The sequence below is a fragment of the Crocuta crocuta genome, unplaced genomic scaffold, assembly GCF_008692635.1.
Source record: "Crocuta crocuta isolate KB4526 unplaced genomic scaffold, BGI_CrCroc_1.0 scaffold647, whole genome shotgun sequence".
Taxonomy (NCBI): Eukaryota; Metazoa; Chordata; class Mammalia; order Carnivora; family Hyaenidae; genus Crocuta; species Crocuta crocuta.
Genome location: NW_027531286.1, coordinates 463,619 through 474,275, shown reverse-complemented (window position 1 = coordinate 474,275; position 10,657 = coordinate 463,619). Strand labels below are relative to the sequence as shown.

General features: G+C 45.1%; 1 protein-coding gene across 5 annotated transcripts; it reads left to right on the top strand.

Moving 5' to 3' along the window:
* The first annotated feature begins 249 nt into the window (after positions 1–249).
* On the top strand, positions 250–10,174 carry RBM4B (RNA binding motif protein 4B). 5 transcript variants are annotated; one of them, XR_013336925.1, is made up of 5 exons: positions 250–427; positions 1,087–1,510; positions 6,673–7,346; positions 9,160–9,321; positions 10,051–10,174. XR_013336925.1 is itself a non-coding variant. In XM_077771368.1 (4 exons), the coding sequence occupies exons 2-3, from the start codon at positions 1,099–1,101 to the stop codon at positions 7,335–7,337; spliced, it is 1,077 nt and encodes a 358-aa protein (XP_077627494.1). In that variant the 5' UTR covers positions 250–427; positions 1,087–1,098; the 3' UTR covers positions 7,338–7,346; positions 9,970–10,174. The 5 variants fall into 5 exon arrangements, 2 of the variants coding, with proteins under 2 accessions (XP_077627494.1, XP_077627493.1); XR_013336922.1 differs by having other exon boundaries at positions 9,970–10,174; XR_013336923.1 differs by having other exon boundaries at positions 9,160–9,382; positions 9,970–10,174.
* The last annotated feature ends 483 nt before the right edge of the window (positions 10,175–10,657 follow it).

Here is a 10,657-nt window from a genome sequence, read left to right as displayed (position 1 = left end):
CCAATAGCACGACCCATTGTGATGGCGAGCGACATCCCAGGCTTCCGATTACACCAAAGCAATGGCTGCGTCCGCAGCCCTTCTGACGCCGGAGCTCCGATCCTCCCCCAACCCCGCTCCCGAGGTGCTGATTGGCTAGCCGGGGCTGTGGGTGGACTGACCTCCGCTCCGCAGCGACGTCACCAGCTGGCCCCGCCCCCGGGTCGGGGCAGCTGGGAGCCTAGCCTGGGGCAGCCATTTGTATGCGGCTGCGGGATTGGCCGCCCGGCTCCCGCGAGGGGGAGGGGCAGGCGGTAGAGCGCACTCGCGCGTGCGTGAGCTGGCGCGCGAGAAAGGGCCCGGTCGCGCCGAGGCTCGAGCGGCCGTCGCCATTTTGTAGGGTTCTCTCTGACGCTGGAGCCGCCGCCACCGCCGCCGCCACCCGGAGGTGCGAAGGGGTCTTGTGGGTGTGTGGGGAGCCCGAGGGTGGGCCGGGCTGGGCCTCTGGCGAACGGGGCCTGACCAGCGTTTGGGTTTCTCTTGCTGCGGGAGGTCCGGGGAAGACAACGGGAGGAGGCGGGGCCGGGTCTCCGGAGGGGGCGGGGCAGGGGTCGGGTCGAGTCTTTGTTGGGGCCGAAGAACTGGAGGTTGGGTCGCTGGGGGAGTCCTAGATTGGGGCCAAGGAAGCCTCTTTATTCTTAGAGTATCTTTGAAGGTAATACCGCCCGGAGGAGAGGTGCACAGATTTCCCTCCAAAACCTCGTTACCAGGGTCACTCTTGAACCTTTCTTGAGCTCTTCTCTTTCCTGCCCCCCCAAAACAGTATTTTAAGACCTAAAACAGCCAACCCTCTTATTTAGATGCTCCTCGTTTCACGGAGATGATACACTAGGCCACGCATGCCGACCCCCTACCTCCTGTTTGGGTGTCACATCTCACACCACCCCTAAAGTACAGACCTTCCCCCGCTACTAAAAAAATAATGCTTACGTGAGGGCCTTGAATCTCGAAAGTGCCAAGAACTTTAGAGGGTTAAACCAAAATGCTGTGCACCGGAATTCCCCACTCCACCCCTAACTTTTGGAAATCTCGTTTCTTCCCTCCCAGGCTCTCGTCAGGATGGTGAAGCTGTTCATCGGAAACCTGCCCCGGGAGGCCACAGAGCAGGAGATCCGCTCCCTCTTCGAGCAGTATGGGAAGGTGCTGGAATGTGACATCATTAAGAACTACGGCTTTGTGCACATAGAGGACAAGACGGCGGCCGAGGATGCCATCCGCAACCTGCACCACTACAAGCTGCACGGGGTGAACATCAACGTGGAAGCCAGCAAGAACAAGAGCAAGGCCTCCACCAAGCTGCACGTGGGCAACATCAGTCCCACGTGTACCAACCAAGAGCTTCGCGCCAAGTTTGAGGAGTATGGTCCGGTCATCGAGTGTGACATCGTGAAAGATTATGCCTTCGTACACATGGAGCGGGCGGAGGATGCAGTGGAGGCCATCAGGGGCCTTGACAACACGGAATTTCAAGGTGAACTGCTCTGGGGTCTGGGCGGCGGAACTGAGTAGTGGAGTCTGGGTCAAGACAGGCGAGAATGCAGGACCACGTGGCTGGCAGGGTGGGGTCTTGAGTTCTATCTTAGCCGGATATAAGAGATGGCGTGTTTACCACTCTTAAGTACAGTTTACTCTTGGAGAAGCAGACACTTCCCCCTTTCAGATTTCTTTGCCAAGCTGTTCCTTTAGCAGCTGTGTAGAATCACAGACTGCGGGTTACTTTGTCCCCCAGTCTTCTTCATTCATCTGAGTTCTGTTGGAAGTTTAATCTGCCTGGGCAGATGAGCACCTCAGGGGAGAAGGGAGGATAAAAGTCTGTGGATTACCTGCTTCTTTTGTTATATTCAAGCAGCCTTATCTTTGAGAGTTTAAATGCTTAGGACTTTCTACTCTTTACTGCCTTGGGTGATAGGTTGTTGTAGGAAAGAGGAACGGAGACATCGCGAGAGTTCCCGGTATTAAAAACCTAGATGGTGAACCTGGATTTGGGGGAGTAGCTTTAAAGTGCTCAAATATATTCAGTCTGTGAACTATACAGGCAGCATCAAAAACCATATTGGACTATTCTCGTCCACCTACTATTATTTAGTGGAAAAAATAATTTATTTTTAAATACTAGGTTGAATGAGATGATGATCTTATTTCTGAGAGGTTCCAGTAAAGGTGTTGTAGAGAGTATTGTGTAATTCTTTTTAAGTTTATTTTCAGAGAGAGAGAGAGCGCGCGCGTGAGTGGGGGAGAGGCAGAGAGAGAGACCCCCAAGCAGGCTCTGCACCATCAGCCAGACATGGGGCTTGAACCCACAAATCAAAAGATCATGACCTGAGCCAAAATCCAGAGTTAGACGCTTAGCTGAGCCACTCAGGCGCCCCTAACTTTACCAGTTGTAAAGGTACATATGTTCTCCTTAATACCTTGAGGTGTCTGAAGACTGCAGCTGTAGCCACTAGGCACACGTGGCTATTAAATACATTTTAAAATTCAGCTTCTCAGTTGTACCTCACACACTTGAAGCACTCAGAAGTCACATGAGCCTAGTGGTGACTGTATTAGTGTAAATACAGAACATTTCCATCATTATAGAAAGTTCTGTTGGACAGTGCTGTTCTACAAGAACTTTTTTGTTGACAGTATCATCTTGGGCCACACATTTACAGCCACTTTCCAGGTTCATGAATTAACACCATTTTTTGAGTGCGACTAAAAGATTAGTTGAGAAGTATCTAGGCATCCTCTGCTAAACCTAGAAAACAGTGAGAAAAGAAAGGGGGGAAGAGGAGAATCTTCACTATCTGCAAACTTTCTTAAGGGTAAGCAAGTTTGCAGATCGTGTAGGTTGCAAATAGCGGGCATCAAATCGCTCTGGCCTCAGCCAGTGGTGCCCTGGCCTTTAGGTCGTCTCTGGCATAGGGTGGAAGTCATAGATAACTTGCTGCCGTTAACTAGTCGTGTGACTTTAGACAAGAGTTTTAATCTCTCTGTGCTTCATTTTCCCCACTTATAAAACAGAATTAACGATGCCTGCAGTACCTCCCTCACAGGATGGTACTGAGGCTAGGGTGAGGTAATAGATGTGAAAATGTTTTCACAGTAAGCATTATATGATGAAAGGTGAGTGTTGTCTGCTCCAATGAGTGTGTTTCCATTATGGTTAGAAACTGATTTATAATGTGATAGTTAAGCTTTACTCATTTACCTATCTTGTTTGTTTTTCTTTTGTTATTTTGCAAAGCTGTTGCCCCGTAGACCGCTTTAAAAATATTCTTACTTTCACTGGAGACAAGACAGTGGACAATGTTGGGGGGGAAATGGGGGTTGTCTCTTGATGGGTAACAAAGTGTAAAAAGAATGCAGTTAAAGCTGGGGACAAACTCTGCAAAGATACCCTAGTAGCGTGATAGTGCATGTCCTTACCTTTTTAATTCACAATCGAATAAAAAAGATAAGGGCAAAAGTATGCACGTGAAAGTCCATTAATTGGGAGGCGCTGGCTTGGGAAGAGTGTGTGTTTTAATAAACCAAGTTTAATTACTCTAGGAAGTAGATGTTTGAGTAACAGTGATCGATGAAATTCTTTAAAATGTCATCACTGCTTTGGAAAAGAAAAAAATCCTTTATTTGGTTTTCAGGTTCTTAGCCGGGCTTCTCTGGAGAAAGTACTCTACTCTGAGTTACACATACAGACATTTTCATAACCAGCTCTGATTTTTTTTACAGATGACAAGAGAAAGTTTAGCATTGGATAACGGTTTTAAAGAAAATATCTATGTACCAATTTGTCACATTTTTAATAAAGCCTTTTTTTTTTTAAGTCAGCTCCTAGTGAAGGTGGCCTCTTAAGAGTGCCACTTTGAACATCTTTTGAACCTTTCCATGTTAGTAGCTGCCATTTAGGCTTCTGCTGCGTTCATGACTTAGAAAAGGAAACAGCAGAACTCTTCTTACCTGGGTCTTGGCAGGACCTGTCTCCTGCCCACCTGTAGCAGTGAACTGAACCACCCGGGAGTTAGCAGTTTGCCTTGGAAGACCTTAACTAAAAAAGCAAGTCCTAAGTAACGATTCAAGCTGCTGAATTGGGAATGATGCATGAGTTCAGGAGTCTTGTTTTCCCTTCAGTATGTAAACAAGCACTAACCTGGAGTACTGTTGTGGGTCAGCTATACACCCGGCCTTCTCTGGGTCCAGGCACATGTTAGGAGCTCGGTACTTAGGACCCCAAGTTGCCCATCTCTCAGGATTTTGATAATCTTTTCTATTCCGGTTTTCAAAAGAAAATATTTCTATTAGGCTGGTTTTCTGGGAAATGTTGGCAGCGTATTTCACTAACATTTGGAGATCTCAGAAAATCTTTTAAGATTTTGGCTTCTCCAAGTGTAGTGAAGTGGTAGAATTTAATCTTTCAATTTTCTTTACCCTGGTTCCTTAAGGTAATAGAGAAGCACAATAATTTTCAACTATAAGAACTTTAGAGGACTTAAATTGAAAGCCTAGTTTTACAACCTTTGGAACATTGTGTGGAGGAAAAAACCCTATCATTTCTATTACAGATCTTTCAGTTCTAGTTAAGAAAATATTTTACCTGAATCCTTTACAGCTACTACAGATGTAGATTTTGCCATAGATGTTTATAAATTTATGAGTTTTACTCTCAATAAAACAGGAATGAAGACTGGATGTAGTAATAGAAACATCATGCAAAAATTACTGAGTTTTGTTTCTCAAAAAAAATAATAAATAGGGCCAGAATCAAAAGCAAAAAAGCAAATTAAGTTGAGAAAAATATTTTTATGTACTTTTAGGTCTCTGAGTTGGCTACTTTTTAGCTACTTTTTAGATTGGCATGGTTTCTCTGACTTCAGAATCGGAGCAGTTTGTGTCTGTCACACAGGTTCATGTATGTCACCATGCATGTTTGAAAACCAGGTAACTTGTGGTCTTCCAGTCTAAATCATAGGGAGCTGTACATTTGGGATATAAATTGGGGCAAAAAAAAGTCTGCGTTTCTCTTCTAAACGTAGTTAGCACAGGGCCCTTAATAACTTCTAAGAATTGGAATGGGAGTATTTAAATCTCTGAAAGCAATGGTGGCTAAATGCTGCTTTCAGAGAATTACTGCCATTTGGTATCTGTTGACTGTCAGTGGTGATGGTGGGTGCTGCCTCTCTGCTAGCAGCCAGAGCACTTTTGTTTCTGCTAAAGAAAAGGTTTTAACTCGGAGGTGGCAAGTACTAGAGATGGGGGTGGTATGAATCTTAGACACTGGGCGGAACTGGTTTGACTAAAGCGATGTTCCTGCGCTAACCCGCTCCCCTCTCAGGGTCAGTGCATGGCGCTGTTCTGGCCGCCGTCCTGAATCGGGCTGTTTCCTACAGGATGGTGGAGCACGGGGCCTCCTATCTGCGTAGCTGCAACCAGAACAAGGTCTGTTAAAGAGAGAGCAACTTGCCTATCGTGGAGGGGGGATTTATTCTGAGCCGCCTTTAAGAGTGACGTGAAATCCCTGTTCTGCTTCTCTAGTGGCTGCCTTTTGGCTACGATTTGAGAAGTAACTGACTTCATCTCCAAAGTCTTAGGCAGTTTGGGACTAAATACTGCCAAAAATACTCCCTTCCTCAAACTGCTTTTAAAGACCTTGGGTGCTTTCATCAGTTAAGGCTCCTTGGGCTTGGAGTTACACAAGCTCAGGGCTAAGATTGTTTCTTCTCTTAGCTGTTCTGGTGCTGGTCATTTCCTGGAGGAGTGGATGTTGCTTGTTTGTATGGGTGCCCAGAGACCTTTAGTAAAATGCTGCATTTTTCTAACAAGTAGATAATCCCCTATGAAGAATCAGAATTGTAAGCTACACTGCAGGATGAATGCTGAGCATTCCATTTCATGGGAACACACTGTCTCTAAGAAACCAGAATTGTTTCAGTATCTTTCTGATTGCTGTTGAGAGACCTTGGACAAGTTTTCATTTTCACAGTAGGCATGGATTCACCCTTGCTGAAAAACGTGGGGTGGGGTTGAAACCTGGAGGGTCTCCTAACTCCTAGAGGTACTGGAGGTGAAGCAGATGATGAGCCAGGTATGATTTGTGTACCCAGCATAACCTTCTGGTAACACCTGCAAAAATGGCTGGACGAAACAAATGGACAGAAGATCGCTGTGGTTTTTAAGCTACAGTTAAATGCTCAGGCCGTGTATTGCCCTGAGTAAATCAGTGAAGAGGTTGGTAAGATGCTTTTCGAATTTGGCATAACCGAGGTTTTGTTGGCTAGTTGATTTGGAAGAAATGGCAGGTCTTGAATCGCTACAGTTACAATCAATCTTAGCCGTGAAAAGTGCTGAAAAGTTTTTCCGTTTCTGTGTTGGGGGGCAGGAGAAGGAAGGGAAAGTTGTGGACACAGAAGTAGGAGGGAATCCGGTCTACCTGATGTAAGTAGAAAGTATTGACTGGTCTTAGAGGACTCAGATTTTCTAGCTGGCATCTGTATTAAAAAGTAATATCGACACCTTTTGGAGGCGGTTGTTGAAATAGGGTTGCAGAGCATGTGTGTGTATGTGTACCTTAGGCCAACTAGTTTACTTTCATTTGGGGAGGATTAAAGAATGTCAGCGGGTTATAATATGTCTTCTTACATCTGTTTTCTCAAGGCAAACGAATGCACGTGCAGTTGTCCACCAGCCGGCTTCGGACTGCGCCCGGGATGGGAGACCAGAGCGGCTGCTATCGGTGCGGGAAAGAGGGGCACTGGTCCAAAGAGTGTCCGGTAGATCGTACAGGCCGTGTGGCAGACTTTACCGAGCAGTACAATGAACAGTATGGAGCAGTGCGCACGCCTTACACCATGGGCTACGGGGAATCCATGTATTACAACGATGCATATGGAGCACTCGACTACTACAAGCGTTACCGGGTCCGCTCTTATGAGGCAGTGGCGGCGGCGGCGGCGGCCTCTGCATACAACTACGCAGAGCAGACCATGTCCCATCTGCCTCAAGTCCAGAGCACAGCTGTGACCAGTCACCTCAACTCCACTTCTGTCGATCCCTACGACAGACACCTGTTGCCAAACTCAGGTGCTGCCACTTCGGCTGCTATGGCTGCTGCTGCCGCCAACACTTCCTCCTATTACGGAAGGGACAGGAGCCCCCTGCGCCGCGCTGCAGCTGTGCTCCCCGCAGTCGGAGAGGGCTACGGTTATGGGCCAGAGAGTGAGCTGTCTCAGGCTTCAGCAGCTGCACGGAATTCTCTGTATGACATGGCCCGATATGAGCGGGAGCAGTATGTGGACCGAGCGCGGTACTCAGCCTTTTAAAAACTGGAGGTGAGAGTGGGGTGGGTGTGGTTAAGAGACTGTATTTAGTTTCCTTGAAAGAGACCTGTGCTGCATGGAGGAGGCTAAAGCCACCTGTTTGTTTGCTGTCAGGACACTATCCAAGTGGTATAAATTCCATAGCAGTCGTAAATATTTCTCTAGCTTAGGCCAGTGGTTCACTTGGCCTATTGAGGTTTTTTAGTGTACGACTCCAACCACCTTGTTCCTTCTGAGAGAACAACAAACTCAGAATATTTTTTTTTTTATATATTTTTATTTCTAGGAGAGAGAGGGAGAAAGAGACAGCGTGAGCAGGGGAGGGTCAGAGAGGGAGACACAGACTCTGAAATAGGCTCCAGGCTCTGAGCTGGCAGTCAGCACAGAGCCCGACGCGGAGCTCGAACCCACAAACCGCGAGATCATGACCTAAGCGAAAGTCGGACCCTTAACCGACTAAGCCACCCAGGCGCCCCCGAACTCAGAATATTATTTAATCAAGTGTAAGCAGTCTGGGTTACAGCACATAGTTAAGAGAACTTTTGTTGAGTCCCATCTGTACATGAGATCATTTAATCTCCACAGTAAGCCTTTAAGATGTTTTCTCTTTTACAGAGAGGGGAGCGAAGGCTCAGAGAGGTTAAGTACTTTGTCATCTGATAATTGAGAGGTAGAGTTCAAATTCAGGCCTTGCTGACTTCAAAACCACTCTCTTTCCACTATAAAAGTCACTGTGGTGTAAGCTGAAGAGCACAGGTTCGGGAGTTAAGAATGAATGTCATGGTGAGAATTTTAACTACAACTTTAGACTTCTCACTTGCTAATAAAACTACTACTTAGGTCATTAGCCTTTATCAGAGGAAACTCTTCTAATATCCTAGATCTGTAAGCCAAGTAAAGTCCTATAAATTTTAGGTGTTTAGTTCTAAGACCCTTGAAAGCAAAATGTTTTGATGCCACTGTCCCATGGAGTCCTTTCCTTATCGGTAATCCAGAGCATCTTACTCTGCATGGGCACTTTAAGCCCTATTTCTGCAAATTCTCTGTTACTATCATTTAGAGCCCCAACACTTCTCATTTCTTATAGGAATTTTTGTTTTGGTTTTTGTTCAAGAGGAACCTATAAGGAACTAGAACAGGTAATTTTCTAACGTGTATAAAATCCCACTGATGGTGACCCTAGAAATTTAATTTTTCCTACTTGAGAAAAGGTGTACCAAAGATGTTGGAATAATTAGTAATATCTAGAGATTAATAAATCTTTTCGTCTGAGTGGAAATGGCATCATGGCAACTTCCTGTTCTCATGGTTTTCCTTGTACTTTGAAATCAAGCACCACTTGAATTGGAGGCCTTACCCGAGAGGTTAAATGGAGTTACCACTGAGTTTCCAAGGTTCCTAACTTATCCTGTTGGTATAGAAGAAAATAAAGCAATAGGAATTTGCCCTTTTATGTAGTGAGAAGCAAATGATGGTTTGAACCTGTGATAAATTACATCCTGTACGACCATGACACGACTGGGATCTCCCGAGACCATTGTGTAGCAGTGTGTCTTCCTGTGCGTGTAGGTAATCTCATACCTTGTGTAGCTTGCCTAATTTTTACTTTCAGTGCAGCAGGATCTGCCATGAAGTGGGATATTTCTCTAAAGGTGGTATCATCTACCAGATTGACTTCTGTTTTTTCTCAAATGTGTTTCAAATTAGTGTACTGTGGTCTTAAAAGGGTATCACTAAGGTATTTTAAAGTGAATTTTGACTGCAAGCAGTGGTTGTTCAACTAACCTCTTTTTAGTGATGACTTTTAAAGAAACTTACCTTCCAGGTGTGAACCTCAAATGGACTGAATAACCCTGAGTTGGTTGCAGTCCCAGGAGCCTGATGTTAATGAGGCTGCCAGGATGAAATACTCCAGAACTGTTGGGGATCTGAATTTGGGTCTCACCCTAGCAGAACTGATTCAAGAACGTCACAACTTTTGAAGTCGGTTGGTACAGATCAAGACCCAAGATTTGGCCTTTTGTCTGTAATAAGTAGAGGAACTTGGTGTGAGTTAACTTCTTTTCTCCCTCAGCCATTGGTGTCTGGAGTTCCCATCATCAATGGAAGAATTAGAGAATTTTAGGATTTCTTCCTTTGATTTGGTAAGGGAGATGTGATCAACTAGGGGAACTACTAGAATTATGGCTCTAAATCTGTGGCAGTATGACATGTAGGTATGTTGGAGGGTAAATGAACCATTCCTTGATACCCTTTGTGATTGTTGTTTCTGAAATTTGTTTGCTATGAAAGATTAAAACAAAACAGATTTAGAGTAGTGCATTTGGCCATATTTGAGATCTTGGCATCTTCTGCTTTTTTCTGGACCTAAAAATTAAATTATGGTTTTGGATAATATCTGTGTATGCCCTTTGTTGCTGTGACCGTAGCCTTGTGTCACAGAGGTGGTCTTGCCTAAAAAATGGTAAGAGAAAGAGAAAGATTTTATCACCAACACAGCAGTCTTCCAGATAGATTCCTTCTTATTCTATATATAACTAGAAGTAGATTCCTTGGTAATTACATGGGGTGTAAGTTTGATCCAGTCTGACTTGGTTTTGTTTTGTTCTTTGTTTTTTTCCCCCCTGGAATACAGGACGGGACCAGGGCCCTTGTGCTCGGAGCCGAGCTGCTCTCCAGGCATTGTGTAAGCCTCTTGTGTTGTGCTCTCTTTCAGGTAGGATAATTGCGGACTGAACCCTCGGGCTGCGGTCATATATGAGAACTTGCTCCGCGCGGTCCCCTTTGCCGGGATGTTTCCATTGCTTCATGTTTCAGTAAACAAAGGAGTTTGTGACCAACTATGTTTTCTTTCTTAATTTAATTCTTCTAAGTTGACTTTTCTTTCCTCCTGATACTAGTCTCTGTAGCCTTTCATTCTATTCCTTATATTCTCAGCCTCTGAGCAGCGCTAGGTAAGGATTATGCTGGCAACCCCTTTTTCCTGTACAGTGGAACCCCTCTTATCTTGCTTTCCTTAGGAGTTGAACCCTTCTCCCTGTCTACCTGCAACATCTCCTTTCCCTTTAAAATGACCATGTAGTGGCAAGCGACCTTTTACTCTTCTCTGTTAGCTCTGGACTCTAACATTGAAGCTAATCTTCTGAAACTGCTAGGACCATTGGGGTTTTGGGGGTGGGGGTTGTTGTTTTGTTTGTTTTGTTTTGTTTTTTTATGTCTGACCTGTGATCGTGGTACAGCATTAGCTGAAATTTAGCCTTGTTTTATTCCACTCCTCCCACTTTTTTTTTTTTTTTAAATATTTTGACAAATAAACGTTTCTA

Coding starts and splice junctions, on each gene's coding strand:
- RBM4B (XM_077771368.1), top strand. CDS start 1,099: ATGGTGAAGCTGTTCATCGGAAACCTGCCCCGGGAGGCCACAGAGCAG. Junction 1,511..6,672: donor TGACAACACGGAATTTCAAG/GTGAACTGCTCT, acceptor TGTTTTCTCAAG/GCAAACGAATGCACGTGCAG.